The sequence below is a fragment of the Oratosquilla oratoria genome, chromosome 41, assembly GCF_046742065.1.
Source record: "Oratosquilla oratoria isolate Oo_2021 chromosome 41, ASM4674206v1, whole genome shotgun sequence".
NCBI classification, from domain to species: Eukaryota; Metazoa; Arthropoda; class Malacostraca; order Stomatopoda; family Squillidae; genus Oratosquilla; species Oratosquilla oratoria.
This window is the reverse complement of record NC_134817.1, coordinates 27559697-27577573: the sequence shown is the minus strand read 5'-3', so window position 1 is coordinate 27577573 and position 17877 is coordinate 27559697. Positions and strand designations below refer to the sequence as shown.

The window sequence follows — 17877 nt, the reverse complement described above, 5'->3', positions numbered from 1 at the left end:
GAATTTATTATGTTCTTATATTCTTCTACACAAATTTGTTCTGGTGAGTTCTTGCAGTGATATGTTGATTTTGTACTTCTATAAGGAAATTTATGCTTTTCTTGTTACGTGTGGCTAATTATTCTCTGGAATAAGCTCTAGATAGTGTATTTATTATTACAAAGTTTTCCGTCTTCTCCCTGTATTCAGTATTGAGTATAGGACTGCATGTTTCATGCGGTTGATATTTCAATTAAAGACTGAAGTGACAGTTTTAGGGACAAAGTCGATAGGCATTCGTTTATGGTTGGAAATTAATATACACTAACAAGAAAACAAAAAGAGAATGCTGATAACTAAACTCCTTCTAATCCTCCGTTCTGCAACATTTCATAATTTCTCATTTACTCTGATTCCATTTCGGTGTGATATCGTCTCCATACTCTGGTTATAACCAACAAAAAATGATCGGTATATGTTTGAGTACTTGTATACAACATCACTCTTTTTCAGCCTATTCTTTTTTTACTATCAGATTGCTCTTCATAATTAGTAATGTTCTGATCCCCTCCTTATGGTCCGGTATTCCGGTAGTCTGCGTGGCAGCTTACCAGGGTGACCCAGTGCTGAAGAAAGGCGAATACGTGTAATCGATGACTGGCATTTGGTTTCAGTGATGACTATCTTGGAATCATGGCTAAGCGATGCGATGTCATACTACAGTGTTTATTCTGGCAAACATCAGACGATTTTTAGACCTGTAGATGATTAGGGAACAGCATCTTTACAGTCATTATATGACCATTCAAGGTCGTTATATATCAATCTTGAGATTTTTTCGTTTACTCATTCACTGATGAATGCATTAGATTAAGCTGAATATATTAGTTTGACGATAGACATAATAAAATATTAAATTCTACCTGCCGAGGAAGTGGACTGATATAAGAATAAGTCATTCTGTTCGCTTCCCAATGAATCACATATGACTAATCTGGCAAAGTCGGAAGTACCACCTGGTACGATGGGGCTTCCTTGTTATTGATTTTTGCTTATTATTTCTTAAGATCATCTGCCTTTTATCCTAAGCATTCATTCCTGTTGCATCATCAAAAAGAATTTTACCTATCCTTTCCTCCTCATGTAATCTCTGTAGAACTTCATTTTGTGTTCACTGTGACTTTCTTGCTAACTTGAATCACGCGCTAATTTTATAAAATTACATTCTATAATTTTGAGTTCATACGTGTGTAACTGACGTCAGATATGGATATTTATGTATTATAATGAGCATGTTATACATATATATTATTATGTAAATATTGACCCAGAGTTTAATTTCATATTGCTGCCTACGCAGTTACTACCTGTGTAAATATTATTTACTAATTAGGGTGATTATATGTTATACATTTGTGGTATTGAGAGATTACTTTCCAAACTTTTTATCATACGGAAATCCGATATACTTTGTGAAAAACAGCTGGCTGGAGTTCGTAGTGAACAGACGTCATAGCCTCGTCAAGTTGTCATAACAGTTTGTGGACAAAATTTATATATCCATCATCCAGTCTGAGGTGAGACATTCTTGAGAAGATATTTAATATATACAAGTCTCACTTATATATGCTTATTTTAAAGAGTTATAGGAATGAGCACTGACAGGCTGAGTTTATCGTTTTTCGTAAATGGAATGGGACAAGTGATAGATTTGTACACAAACTGAGAAAGTTAGTGAGAGATAGAAATTTGTTAACAGTTATTTGGGAACGACAGTGTAAACTTGATTTTGGTGTCGTGTTACTCAGACAAGTGTTTAGAATATTTGGACAAAATCCGTATTCCATATTTGTTTATTAAACTTGATTATTGGATATCACTTTGTAAGTATACTTTTCCAGAAATCTGTTACGCCCTTTTTGTGCAAAACTAGCTTGCATCATTTAACATTATTATAAACTGCTTGGAATTAAATACTCATTCTGACTTCGTGAAAGATAAAAGCATGAGGATACCCATCATTTTTGATGGTTTAATGTTACTCTCCTTGTAATGAAATAATTTTTTTTACCAAATATTTTCCATGTGTATGGAATTGACAATTGTTAGGGATTTTATATGTTCATAATTTTCCCCTTGCCTTAACATTAGTGATTATAGTTTATCTTCATAACATCTTTGGCAAATGTATGTAAAGATGGGTGAGAATAAAAACCAATTCCATGAACTTTTTGTAGTTTACACGGGATTTCCAGAAAGATTATATTTGATAACCTAATATCCTTAATAAGAGTTTAAAGTAACTCAGGTTAGACAAACAAAAGGTTTAATACCCTACTCAGATCACCATCTCATAAGTAAATTCCCCATAAACATAAGGATAGGTTGGGGGAGAGGTGTGTAACCTAAAAATAACATTTTTTTTTATAGATATACCTAATGGAAGGATTTCATTGTTTTTCATAACATGTGTTATGACAATTAGACAATTGTAGAACATGAATGAGTGGGAGTTTGCACATTTGTTGAAGGTGTGGCAGGAAGTCAAGGTAATGGGACCTAAGGACAGTCACATTGTCTCTCAGGTTCTTACTACAAATCTAGGTGGGGTATTCCAGGGGCTTGGGACCTATAGCATGGATAGGTAGGGCAGTCCAGGAAAGATAGATTAGGTTAAGGTGGGTTGGGTGTGGTGAATTGGACATTGATAGAAATTGGAGTGATTGTATATATGTATATATATATATGTATATATATATATATATATATATAATTTTTTTTTTTTTTTTTTTTTTTTTTTAATGGGACAAGTGTATATATATGCATCTTCATTTGTAGATTTTGGACATGGAACTGCTTGGTGTAGGCCTTATGGTCTCTTCCAGTCTCCTTCATTCTTATGTTCATATTTTTTTTTTATATGTTCAGTACCTGTGCTAATGGAGACATTTATTATGATTTTGGGTAAATATTCAGTTTTGCACCTGGATGCAATATAGCAATAGAAAATTGATTTATGAATTTTGTAAATTATAATGTATCAGCATAATATGTAATTTCTTTGGCGGAAATAAAAAACAAAAAAGTTGCTAAAACAGATTTCGTAAGTAATGAAGTCATGCCGGACGAATGGTATGCAATGTTTCTTATGATAGATGCCGACATCGAAGAAATGAAAGGATGATAAATTCGTCTAACCTAACTTAACCTAACCTGTGGTTAATAAATCGGTACCTGCAATTTATAGGTCATCCGGATCGTCGTCGTCATCGTGAGAGACGTTGGTGGGCTGTTCAATCATTCTCTCTGATTGCGGGGTATATAGGGTTCTTGCAGTTTGAAGGAATGCATGGATTTCAGCTCCATAGTATTCCTTCAAGAATATGTACCTCACAAGGCACTGCCGGAAGTACTGAGGCCATACACCTTGTAACTGACATTTCAACTAGACTGGGCAGACGACAAACACTTGACAGAGAAGATGGCGTCCTAATCCTATGCTAGTGACTTCGTTCGTTAGTATATTTGCTTGTAGCAAGGTATTTTTTATTTTTATTTCTGCCAAGAAAATCACATATTACGTTCATGTATTATAATATATAAAAAAAATTGCTATACTTTCACTATCTGCAGTTGAAACACAAACGCTTGTTTATTTTGGTTTAAAAATTTTCAAGGTGTAGATCACCTTTCCAGTTGCTATATCATGAGAATACAGTGAAACTTGAAAATAACTATTTTATTATATCAGCATAGGTTGATGCTGTGTTTATTATGATTGGGGTATGAATTCATGTTATTTTAATATGAAAGAGTATTGAATACTTTAGTAAATATATCATAATAAAAACCCATGAAATATAATAAGTCATTGCAGGATTTGATAAGATAGTATATTACAAAACCTAGTGGTAAACATAGGTTGATGCTGTGTTTATTATGATTGGGGTATGAATTCATGTTATTTTAATATGAAAGAGTATTGAATACTTTAGTAAATATATCATAATAAAAACCCATGAAATATAATAAGTCATTGCAGGATTTGATAAGATAGTATATTACAAAACCTAGTGGTAAACACAGTATTAATTAATCAGTATAGGCATGTTCCCAATATTTATTGAAAGTTGTTATAAAGGATATAGTTAATTAACCACTAGTATTCCAGTTTTGATTTGGTGAATTTTACCATCACACCAAGAGATGAGCAGATGTTGGGTGCCCCTAATTAACGAGCTGTATGTCTTTTAATCTTTGGGGGACATGGGTCTCTTCCAAGAGAAAGATCCACTGTGAAAGAGTGATTATTTAATATGCCATCAACAATCAGTAAGTCCTGTGCTCCAGAAATCTCTCACAGGAGACCTGTGGCCCCTAGGAATCCAGTCAAAGCTATATGATTAGCTCATAGATAACTCAGTGAAGAGATTTGATAGAGTTGGTCTGAAATGAGCAAAAGTAGGGCAGTGCCAGATAATGCATTGTGTGTTTTCTGCATAATGATTGCATGTGAGGAAGCGGTATCTGGTGCCAGGTCAGTTCTTTGTTGATACTGGACTAATGTGGGGTGATGATCAGACTGTAGGTATGTTAGTATCACTCTTGTATGAAAGTGAGTCACAACAGAGCTTCATGCAGTTAATAAATATCTTAAGTTTTAAAATGTTGTTACATTTTACTGCCTCTGTAACTTGTTTCAATTTTATTAGTATTGTTATTGGGTATTGGTATAGTACACCATGTTTTGAGTGCTCATTTCTAACTTATTGGTATAAAAAGAGGAGTTGGGTCTTAGTTTCCATTGGATATTGATTTATGTGAACACTCCAGAATTAGTTGTCAGGCAAGTTTGGACAATATACAGTAAAGTTTTAGGTGTGAAATGAAGATACTAAAGTTTGCCAATATGTTGAGCTAAATTTTTTAAACACGTTGTTTTATGGCATGTGTATTTATCTAATTGTAGTATACAGGAAAGGAACAGTGCTCATTGTGTCCTGTCTCCTAATCTCCAACTTTTATCATACTTTGCTTCAAATTCATGTACAGTTGCAACTTAATGTATATCCTTGATTTCCAGTTATCATATGTAGATTTTAACTTGTATACTGTTTGAGCTATGAGTCACCTTCAAGAGAGAACCAGGGCAACAGATTGATTGGTATACACCTAGGTCTCTTAATCCAACACTCGCCAACCACCACTTGTGTAGATGTTTGAGCACAGGACATGAAACACCACCAATTCCCAAATGTCAGAACAAGTGGCAGTTGGTGAGTGTTGGCTTAACTGCTTGAATATGGTAACACAAAAAAATTCAAAGTACTGGAAATGGGCAGTAGTAGCATTCCTTGGGAAATGAACACATTACAAAAGCATAAAAGGTGAAAGACTTGGGAGTGTTGATAAAAGACAATCTGTCACCTGACAATATCAGCAGGATTGTGGAAGAGACGTATGGATTACTGCAGAAGATTAAAGTGGTGTTCCATTATATGGATGAAAAGATGATGAAAAAACTCATTGAAACCCTGATACATCCAAGACTGGAATATTATGCATCAGTAGTATGGTCCCCACACAGAGTGAAGGATATAAGTAAGATTGAGAGAATACAAAGTACAGCAAACAAACTGGTACCCAGCCTGGCAAAGAAAAAGCATATGAGGAAAAACTAAAGGCACTGAGTCTGCCAACTTTGAAAGATTGAAGAGAAAGTGATGACATGATTACAGTGTTCAGGTCACTAAAGGGGAGTGATTGCATTGATAGAAGAGATCTCCTGCTTAAAGATGGGATGCCTTTAACCTCTTCCATATGAGTCAAATTCTCATGTGCACCATCAGATGCCTAATGTATGATGCATCACACTATTTGCATAATAAGATATAAAGTCACTGTTGTATTACCCATTCTCTTTCACTCTGAGTAGTAGTAATGAACACAGAAAACGTGATCAAACCAGTTCAGAAAATCTGAGGGTCACTCAGCTACTACAAAATAAATATAATCAAGACTCCAACATCAGCATTCTCGTACACCCACTCATGCCTCGTGATGCCTATGTAGGCATCATCATATCAAAGAGGTTAAGAGGTCATGGAAGTAAATTAAGAAAGACCACATGTCAAAAGGATGTGAAAAAATACAGTTTTCCATATAGATGTATAAATATGTGGAATAGCTTAGAAGTTGATATAGCCCAAGCTCAAAATGAGTTCATATCCAAATATACATACATATACCAAGGCTTTTTCCCCCTTACAAGGGAGGTAGCCAAAAAGGAAAAGGCATAAAATCATTCCCACCCATTCCATCCCTGAATACACTCCACACCCTCCACCCTCCCTCTTATCTTAGCACCTCCCGGATGATGGGTCATCCCTGCACCTTGTCCACTGCCCTGGGTCAGAAGCAGTGTCGCAAGACGCAGCACATCCACAGCAAGGCCGCTTCATTAAATCGGCGACCCCCCCTCTCCGTCCTCCCATGCATAAAAGGAGAAGACGGGGAGAAATCCCTTCGGGCTGCATCAAAATTTGCTCACACATACTACCTCACCCCCCATCCCCCCGCCCATTCCACCTCATGCATCATAACATCATCCATATACAACCATTCTCCATTCACCCCTGTCTTCTGTCCTCTCCCGTCCTTCCTCAACAGATATTCCCCTCTTCCCCAAAGCCCCCTTCACCCCATCCATCCACCTCATCCTAGGACATCCCCTCATGTTCACTCCCTCCACATCTGCCTTCCATACCTCTTTTACTAGTCTTTCTTCACTCATTCTTTCCATGTGTCCAAACCATCCTACTTTCATCAACCCTATCTCCCAACTCCCTTTCCACCCCTGTTCTCCTCCTCACCTCCTCATTTCTTACTCTATCTAGCCTAGTAACCCCCATCATACTTCTCAGACACCTCATCTCAAGCACATTCAAACTCCTTCTCTCTTCCTCTCTAATGTTCCATGTTTCTGCCCCATACAGTGCTGTTGGCACAATCACTCCTTCATACAGTCTCCTCTTAGCATCCATTCCCAAATGTCTATTCCTCATTACACTCTTCAATCCACCAAGGCATTTACTCGCTTCTCTCAATCTACATTCTACCTCCACCTTCACTCCACCTTTTCGTGCCACATTTGCACCCAAGTATCTAAAACTATCCACTTCCTCCAGTCGCTCTCCCTTAATGCTCACTTCCAGTCTACTGCCACTTTCACCCCTTGTACATCTCATCACCTTACTTTTACCCACATTTATCTTTAGCTTTCTTCTATCACATACTCTCCCAAACTCTGTCACCAACTTCCTCAATCCCTCCTCCGATCCTGCCACAAGCGCAGTGTCGTCCGCAAACAACAGCTGGCTCACCTCCCACTTTTCTCCATTTTCTTTAACCATCTCCAATCCCTGACCCACTACCCTTGCATTTACCTCTCGCACTACCCATCCATGTATAAGTTGAACAGCCAGGGCGACATAACGCATCCTTGACGAAGTCCCACCTTTACCTCGAACCACTCACTCTCCATTTCTAATCCTGACACAAGCTCTACTACACTCATAAAAACTCTTGACAGCTCCTAGAAGCTTTCCTCCTATCCCGTATATCTGCATAACCTCCCACAGTGCCTTTCTGTCTACCCTATCATAAGCCTTTTCCAGATCCATAAAAGCCCAAAAAACATCCTTCCCCTTTCCTATAGCTTTCTCACATATTTGTCTTACCACAAAGATCTGATCTACACAACCTCTACCTGTCCTAAATCCACACTGTTCCTCACCAATTACTCCCTCTGTTCCTCTCCTAATCCTCTCAATCAAGATCCTCCCATAAGCCTTCCCAACTACACTTAACAAGCTAATCCCTCTGAAACTGCTACATTCACACTTGTCCCCTTTTCCCTTGTAAAGAGGAACTATACAGGCACTCCTCCAATCCTCCGGCACTCTACCCTCTCTCCAGCAAACATTAAATAACCTCACTAGCCAGTCCACCATCACTGTACCTCCTTTTCTTAGACATTCTGCATGGCATCCATCCAGACCAGGTGCCTTACCTGCTTTCATCATCTTAACAACTGCCTTCACTTCATCCTTCCTTATTTCTCCTCCATTTTCCTCACTCATCACTCTTATTTTCTTAGCATTTCCCACTGCAACTATCTTTCCCTCCCTATCCTCCTTCACATTTAGCAACTCCCTAAAATATTCTGCCCATCTTCCTCTTACTGCCTTCTCTTCCATTATCATCTCTCCATCTGCACCTTTTACCTTTTCTTCTCTACTTGATTCGCCTCCTCTTCCTCTCTTAATTTCTTTCCAAAACATCTTTTTATTACTTTCAAAATTTTCTGTCATACTCTTACCCCACTTCACATCTGCTCTCCTCTTTGCCTCCTTTACCTTTTGCTTTACTATCTTTTCTTTTCTTTGTGCCTCTCATATGACTCCCTCGTCCTATTTTGTAACCAATCTGTGAAAGCTCGCTTCTTCTCTTCTACAACCTTCTTTGTTTCCTCATCCCACCATTCACTACCCTTCCTTCTATTTCCTCCTGTCCTTCTTGTTCCACACACCATCCTTGCACACTTTGTGACTCCCTCCTTGAACCATCCCCATTCCTCCTCCACACCTAGCTCCACTCTATCCTTCACTCCCTCCCACTCCTCCTTCAGCTTCTTCTTGTACTCCTTCTCCTTTTCCTTTTCATTTAAAGAGTTCACTCTAAGCACCTCTCTACCTTTTGTCACTTTCCTCTTTCTCCATCTATCCTCCACTCTCAACTTACCTTCCACCAAAAAATGATCTGATATTCCCCCACCCTCTCCCCTTAGCACATGTACATCCTTAACTCTTCCTATCATAATCCTATTTACCACTACATAATCCATCAACGCTCTATCTACCACCCTACCATCCACTACCCTCTCCCATGTGTACTTATGTTTGACTTTCTTCCGAAACACTGTATTTGCTATCATCAACTCTCTTTCTAGACACATTTCCACCATCAACTCTCCACTACGATTCTTTCCTGGAACTCCACATTTCCCAACCACTCCATCAATTGGACCATTTCCTACCCTAGCATTAACGTCTCCCAGTACTATTACATACATATACCAAGGGTTTTTCCCCCTTACAAGGGAGGTAGCCAAAAAGGAAAAGGCATAAAATCATTCCCACCCATTCCATCCCTGAATACACTCCACACCCCTCCACCCTCCCTCTTATCTTAGCACCTCCTGGATGACGGGTCATCCCTGCACCTTGTCCACTGCCCTGGGTCAGAAGCAGTGTCGCAAGACGCAGCACATCCACAGCAAGGCTGCTTCATTAAATTGGTGACCCCCCCCCTCTCCGTCCCCTCATTGCATAAAAGGAGAAGACAGGGAGAAATCCCTTCGGGCTGCGTCAAATTTTGCTCACACATACTACCTCACCCCCCATCCCCCCGCCCATTCCACCTCATGCATCACAACATCATCCATATACAACCATTCTCCATTCACCCGTCTTCTGTCCTCTCCCGTCCTTCCTCAACAGACATTCCCCTCTTCCCCAAAGCCCCCTTCACCCCATCCATCCACCTCATCCTAGGACATCCCCTCATGTTCACTCCCTCCACATCTGCCTTCCATACCTCTTTTACTAGTCTTTCTTCACTCATTCTTTCCATGTGTCCAAACCATCCTAATACTCTTTCATTAACCCTATCTCCCAACCCCCTTTCCACCCCTGTTCTCCTCCTCACCTCCTCATTTCTTACTCTATCTAGCCTAGTAACCCCCATCATACTTCTCAGACACCTCATCTCAAACACATTCAAACTCCTTCTCTCTTCCTCTCTTATGTTCCATGTTTCTGCCCCATACAGTGCTGTTGGCACAATCACTCCTTCATACAGTCTCCTCTTAGCATCCATTCCCAAATGTCTATTCCTCATTACACTCTTTAATCCACCAAGGCATTTACTCGCTTCTCTCAATCTACTTTCTACCTCCACCTTCACTCCACCTTTTCGTGCCACATTTGCACCCAAGTATCTAAAACTATCCACTTCCTCCAGTCGCTCTCCCTTAACATCTTCAGTACGGTTCAAAATCTCGCGGGCAGCATTAGCTGCCAGACGTACCATGTGTCGTAATAATACTCGCATCATAAAATATAGTCACCGCTTATATCGATCGTTCTCTCTTTCACCCGTGAATTTTGATAACCATAGAAAATGTGATGAAGGCAGTTTAGAGAGTATGTCATTACGCAGGGGCAACTACAATAAATATAATCAAGACGCCGATATGGCAGCCTCGCGTATCCACTTGCTCATGCCGCCTACGTATGCGGCACCGTATGGAAGGGGTTAATGCTCACTTCCAGTCTACTGCCACTTTCACCCCTTGTACATCTCATCACCTTACTTTTACCCACATTTATCTTTAGCTGTCTTCTATCACATACTCTCCCAAACTCTGTAACTAACTTCCTCAATCCCTCCTCCGATCCTGCCACAAGTGCAGTGTCGTCCGCAAACAACAACTGGCTCACCTCCCACTTTTCTCCATTTTCTTTAACCATCTCCAATCCCTGACCCACTAGCCTTGCATTTACCTCTCGCACTACCCCATCCATGTATAAGTTGAACAGCCAGGGCGACATAACGCATCCTTGACGAAGTCCCACCTTTACCTCGAACCACTCACTCTCTCCATTACTGATCCTGACACAAGCTCTACTACTCTCATAAAAACTCTTGACAGCTCCTAGAAGCTTTCCTCCTATCCCGTATATCTGCATAACCTCCCACAGTGCCTTTCTGTCTACCCTATCGTAAGCCTTTTCCAGATCCATAAAAGCCCAAAAAACATCCTTCCCCTTTCCTATAGCTTTCTCACATATTTGTCTTACCACAAAGATCTGATCTACACAACCTCTACCTGTCCTAAATCCACACTGTTCCTCACCAATTACTCCCTCTGTTCCTCTCCTAATCCTCTCAATCAAGATCCTCCCATAAGCCTTCCCAACTACACTTAACAAGCTAATCCCTCTGAAACTGCTACATTCACACTTGTCCCCTTTTCCCTTGTAAAGAGGAACTATACAGGCACTCCTCCAATCCTCCGGCACTCTACCCTCTCTCCAGCAAACATTAAATAACCTCACCAGCCAGTCCATCATCACTGTACCTCCTTTTCTTAGACATTCTGCATGGCATCCATCCAGACCAGGTGCCTTACCTGCTTTCATCATCTTAACAACTGCTTTCACTTCATCCTTCCTTATTTCTCCTCCATTTTCCTCACTCATCACGGTCATTTTCTTAGCATTTCCCACTGCATCAATCTTTCTCTCCCTATCCTCCTTCACATTTAGCAACTCCCTAAAATATTCTGCCCATCTTCCCCTTACTGCCTTCTCTTCCACTATCATCTCTCCATCTGCACCTTTAACCTTTTCTTCTCTACATTGACATTTCTCCCTAAATCCTCTATGCACTCATTTAAATCTATCCAAAAGGCCTCCCTTTCTTCTACACTCTTCTCACTGCCAGGCCCATATGCACTTAGAAAGACCCACATCTCCTTTCCCAGTTTCACCCTCATCCATTCATTGGAAATCAGAGATATAGATTAAGTTAGAACTGCACATGAATTTGAGTCTAGGTATGTTAGAAAATTAGAGAATAGGAGACAGGTCCCAACGAGCTTTCTCCTTTCTAGTAAACTACAATTTGGTAAACGTGTCATGAGCTGTGAGTAGGGTATATGAGAGTGCCAGTGTCTGATTCCTGATTATATTTATTTTGTAGCTGTAGCTGAGTGACCTTGTATTCTGTGAACAGTTTTGATCATGTTTTCTTTGACATAATGTTTATTCAGGAGAACTGGTATAACAGCAGTAACTGTACATTTTGTAATACGCATATTGTAATGCATCATCGTATTTAACCTGAAGTGTATGCGAATATTTGACTCTTATTGAAGAGGTTAATAGACCTAGGTGTATCATATACAGTATGGTATCAGCTTCTTAATTATATTTATTTTGCAGTTGTAGCTGAGTTACCTTTGTATTCTGTGAACAGGCTTGGTCATGTTTTCTGTGATGTTACGTTTATTCAAGGTGAAAGAGAACGGGTATAACAGCAGTAACTTTACATTTTGTAATGTGCATATTATGATGCATCATCATATATCAGGCATCCTGATGTGCATTCAAATATTTGACTTGTATTGAAGAGGTCAAGAGACCTAGGTGTATCATATATGTAATGATATATACCAATGGCTCTTTCCCCCATATAAAGGAGGTGAGAGTCAAAGCACACACTACATAATGAAGACCTGGTCAACCACCCATCTCATCTAAGAATAAAGGTTGCCCATTCTGCCACCACACTGCTCGGGTCTAAAGCAATGCAGTGAAACATAGCTTTATCAAAGCATGAATTCCTGAATTCCTTGAAAATTCAGAAGGGATACAATTTTTATAGGTCAATAGCTACAAAGCTAGACAAATTTAGAGATACTTTTTTCCAATAAAAGTACTGTAATAGATATTACTGCCCAATATGGTAATAGAATAAGAGTTTTTGCAAAGGTAAATCTCTATATATCACAAGTATATATAAGCAATATTTATGTATAAGTGTGTGTGTGTGTGTGTTTGTGTATTTTTTGTTGCTGTGACTTCTTTTTCATTACTGAGTGCATCTTTTTTTCTTTTTTTTCTTTTTTCTTTTTTTAATTCAGCATCATGTTCATATTTCTAATGTAGTGTATCCTGTTCATGTGTAGAGTCGTGAGAACTGAAGTGAAATGGATTTTGCAGACTTGTTTTATTGATACTAAGTAATGTTTCAGTTTGTTGAGGTGAGGAAATGGTGACATGGCATCCTCAATGATTCCCCCAAGGGTGTCCTCTTCCCCACCCCCTCTGGACACTCACCCTTCTGATTCCTACCTTGGGTTAACAGAAGATGAATTTGATGAGATTGCTCCCCATAATGCATCATTTGACATCACAGGTATGGTAATAACATGTTTGCTGTAGTCATACTGCTGAGCATAAACTTAACTCTCATGAATATTATTATTATTATTATTATATTATTTGCTTTATTTGAGTTGCTTTTCTTTTTCTCTCTTATGCATGAAGGTCTTAAGAATTGCAATTCTCTCCTAAGTTGTTGAGCAAACTAAAGTTATATTTGCTTTTCTTTTTTTCACTCTCTTCTTTGCATGAAGGTCATAAAAATTGTAAGTAATTCTTTTTGTTTTAGTTGTTGAGCACACCAAGTTATATTTTGTATATCTATCTTTTCTTCTTTTGATATTTACTTCACTGTTGTAATACTTTTTATAGTTCCACTGTGGCACAAGTACATTTCTTTTATGAGAAAATGGTAATACTTATTAATTGATATACAACATATATTCTCATATAAATATGTCTATCAGGCCTTTCAGATAAATTACCACCAACGCCTGGTGGGAGCCCAGTCAAGTCTCCTGTCTTGCCAGACACCAACATTAGTATGGGAACTATGTCACCACCACCCTCTATCAACATCTTGTCCAAGCGGGAACTGGAGGAAATTGATGGAATATCTTCAATTAATCCAGCCAATGGAGATTTGGAAGGAATAGTAAATGGTGTGCCAGATGTAGATCAACTTGCAAGTGAATTTGATGAGTATGGGGACTTTGAAGATTTTCAGGGATTTAATCCACCATTAGATCAACTAGATTACTCAGGTGATAATGTTCTTGTGGATAAGGAACTTACCAAGGAAATGCCTAGTGAAACTTCTGGTGATAGTGAAATTTCACAAAGCTGTAAGCAAGAAGAAAACCCTGTGTTAGACTCTACGTTAGAAAAGTGTAGCTTGGAAAATGTGCCTGCGGGTGATAGCCATAGTATAAAGTCAGAGAAGAAGGACAGTTGTGAGACAACAGTGCCAAGTATTCGAGTGGAGAATGACCAGATCTCTAGTGATAGAATGAGCAAATGTGCACAACTTCAAAATGGAACGAGTGATACCAGAAGAAGCAGTGGTGTGGAGGAAAGAGAACAAGACATATCATGCAGTGATTATTCATCTGCTACTTCTAGTCCATTGAAAGATTATGATAAAGACTGGAAAACAGAAAGGGTTGGAAGCAAGCAAGTTGTACGTCAAAGTGAATCGAAATCTCAGCAAGGGGGAGAGGCAGAGGCAAAGCAGGAACAGAAAAATTTGGGTGTTAAGGCATGTCAGAAGGATGAGAGTCGTGGCGATGTTAGAGAAGAAAGTGGGGAGTTCAATGAAAGAAGTGGTGTGTACAAAATCTGTGATGAAACTCGGTGTGATGTATTGCCAGAAAAACCTTCTGGTGACAGTGAATCAAATTGCAAAATCAAGGAAGTGGACATCAGTATAAAGGATGTTGATAAGTGTGAATTTAGTGGTAACAGTGTGAATATAGCAGATGGCAAACCAGAACAAATTTTGCCGAATGCAGTAGATGTTGAGGGGAAGAGCCCTGGTGAAAGTTCATTCTCTGCAGTGCATGAGGATGTTAGTGGCAATGATCTAAGTAAATTGGATTCTAACAAAGATAGAGATAGCAGGAAAGAAATGAATGTAGAATTTGATTCTGTAGATGACGAGTTTGGTCAGTTTGTGGAAAGTACATCAATTGGTAATAAAAAAAATGAATTTGATAACACTATAGTTGAAACTGATGATTTTGGAAATTTTCATCAGCTGACAAGTGATATCAGTGTTGATAATGACTTTAACAACTTTCCAAAGTTGCATGAAAAAACTAAAGAGGTCTGTGAAGAGTTTGGTGACTTTGTGGAGCCATCACATCAAAATGATGAATTTGGCCAGTTTACTGCCGAGTCTGTAGTTGAGATGGACAACTGTTCCCAGCTCAATAATCCCTCTGTTGAAAATGATGGCTTTGCTGATTTTGGAAACTTTTCTTCTGGATTTGGAGATGAATTTAGCAAGTACACTGATGCTTCTGAAGACGATTTTGGGGATTTTGATGAGGCAATGGACATATTGAAGCAAAAGGCTGTCCAGGAAGTGGTGGAAGAGGAAGACGACGAGTACCAAGTATTTCAGTTTTCCACTAAACCAAGTTTATCAACTGGTGTAGACGAAGAGGATGATGATGATTTTGGAACATTTGTCACCCCAGAGACTGTTGTGCCTGATGAGAATGTGGATGTTAGGACAATGAGTGAAGGGGAGGATGATAATTTTGGCTCCTTTAGTGCTGGAGATACAATATCTAAAGAAAGAACTCAAAGGGGAAAGGAAAGGAAATTGTCGGAGAGAGACTCTGCAATCATTGGAGATGGATGTTCTGATTCAGGGTATGGTGGTTTTGGTGATTTTTCAAGCACAGAATCTACGAACATGCCCAACCAGACTGAATGTGGTGCCCTCTCTAAGGTAAGGAGCTAGTTGTATGAGTACAAATGCCTAATCAAGTAGTTTAGGTTTGGGATTTATTAGAAGTAGTGTTTAATTATAGTACATAGTTGGGCAAGGTTTGGACTAAGGTGAGTGATGGAGAGGATAGTAGTAATTGTTGCAAATAGTAATTGGAAACCTACAATCCCACATTAGTCAGCAACTTCCTGTAGATTTTTGCAGGAAGAAATAATGTGCGTATGTACATACCAGGATGCTTGGTGGCCAACCCAGGTAGGAAGTTGTCACTTGCAGCAAAGGTTGAGGTAATGGCAGTTTGAATCCTGCCATCAGTAACTTGATTTAAGGGCTTGGTTGAATAAATTCCTTGCTGCAAAGTCCTCTGTAATAGAGCACTGTCCTAGCCTCTTGATAGGGAGAGTTTGTGACATTAGCCCAAATCATTCATCAGTCTAATCAGTCAGGTACATACCAAAAAGCTTTTCCCCCACATAAAGGGAGATGGCTAAGTTGATGTAAACACCCACCCCACACCCATTCTATGCTCATTCAAAACCCATTTGCTGCCCTCCCCCCTCCTAACTTAGCACCTTGTGGATGAAGGGTCATCATCCCTTTACTACCACCACACGGCTCAGGTCAGCAGGAAGCAGTCACAGGTTATCAGTTTGCCTAATGTGAAAAAATAGTGTATTTGTTATGAATAACTACAGCTTCTATTATTAGGAATGGTATCATATACAAGAGGTGATAAAGCAGCGTTAAGTAGCAGTAAGAGGGGATAGTTTTTTTTTTCTTCTTCTAATTATTATTCTTCTTCTAATTCTTCTTCTAATTCTTCTTCTTCTAATTCTTCTTCTTCTTCAAATCCTTCTTCTAATTCTTCTTCTTCTTCTAACTCTTCTTCTTCTAATTCTTCTTCTTCTTCACATTCTTCTTCTTCACATTCTTCTTCTTCTAATTCTTCTTCTTCTAATTCTTCTTCTTCTTCTTCTTCTTCTAATTCTTTTAATTCTTCTTCTTCTAATTCTTCTTCTTCTAATTCTAATTCTTCTAATTCTTTTAATTCTTCCTCTAATTCTTCTTCTTCTAATTCCTCTTCTTCTTCTTCTTCTAATTTTTCTTCTTCTTCTTCTAATTCTTCCTCTTCTCATTCTTCTTCTTCTTCTAATTCTTCTAATTCTTCTTCTTCTTCTAATTCTTCTTCTTCTTCTTCTTCTTCTTCTTCTAATTCTTCTTCTTCTTCTTCTTCTTCTTCCACAAACTCCTTCCTATCAAATAAGAGGCTAGGATGGTGCCCCCTTACAGAAGACTTTGTAGCATGGAATTTAATTAAACATATACTTGGTTCAACTTTGAGTAGAAGTTAAAAGTGAATAATATTCTTTAAGTGGATTTTAGTCTCTTGTTATAAAAAAATGCTGGTCTGTAGGGTCATGTAATTCTTTAAACTATTGACTACACAAGACTTGTAAAGGTAGTACCCCATATTGAGAAGTGAAAAAAGATAATATGAGCCCTATGCCTGCAGCTCTTCTAAGTTCAGTTTTGTGTTTGTGTTCACTGTGAGGTCTTGTGTGGTGTGCTCATGTGTTAATAGGGGTTGACCATATAATGTAACCATTGGGTGTTTCATAATTATGTGGGGGGCCTTATCCTCAAAGAATGCATGAATTATCAGTGTCAAGAGTGAAAGCAGGGGGTTGACCAAAGACCAGAAGAACTCCTGATCAGGACGTCAAATGTGCAGAAAATGGTTGTAGGTGACACTGATTTGAAGAAGAATGCATCACATATACTAAGGCAACATTCTGTTTCATGATAAGGGTGTAAAGGGTATGAACTGGCAGTATTGGAAGAGAAAAAAATTAGATTAGATGTGATTTTCACATGGTTTAAGCAGGAAGGGGTGATTGTAAACCAGCTTCAGCTGTTGGCCCCATTGTGCTGCACTCCACTGTTTTACCCTTAACCTGAGTAGGGGGACAAAGATAACCCTTGATTCATAAGGTGGAGATGGGAGAGGTGTTACATGGATTTTAATTGTGTATGAAGTGGGTGCGTGCTTTGACTTGGATATCCCATATAAAGGGGGAAAGACTTTTAGTGTTAACTTAATTACAAAGGGATTACAAAGGCAGAGCATGCAGACAGGAGAACTTTTGGTCCGTAACTAGGTCAGATGCAAAAAAATATATAAATGATAAAAAAAAAATAGATAAAATAAAATAAAGATTATAGTAATATAAATAATAAAAAGTAAAATAATACATAGGTATAGTTAACTGATAAACAAACAGGTAAATAGTAAATAATAATAAACTGACAAATAATAATAAATGGAAATCAAGCAAATAATAAATAAACAGACAAATAATAACAAACAATCATATAATATAAAATAAATGGCAGTCATTACAGCATATTGCTTAAATGTTTATCTAAACA

General features: G+C 38.6%; 1 protein-coding gene across 8 annotated transcripts in view; it reads left to right on the top strand.

The window, feature by feature from the left end:
* Positions 1–1351: 1351 nt before the first annotated feature.
* Positions 1352–17877, top strand: part of LOC143021075 (uncharacterized) — a 54826-nt gene continuing 38300 nt past the window's right edge. Inside the window, exons 1-4 of one of the 8 annotated variants that reach the window (XM_076178325.1) lie at positions 1352–1556; positions 12860–13023; positions 13244–13255; positions 13457–15447. In XM_076178325.1, the coding sequence (XP_076034440.1) occupies positions 12885–13023; positions 13244–13255; positions 13457–15447 (2142 nt within the window). In that variant the 5' untranslated portion in view covers positions 1352–1556; positions 12860–12884. The other 7 variants (XM_076178318.1, XM_076178326.1, XM_076178321.1 and 4 more) reach the window with 7 other exon arrangements.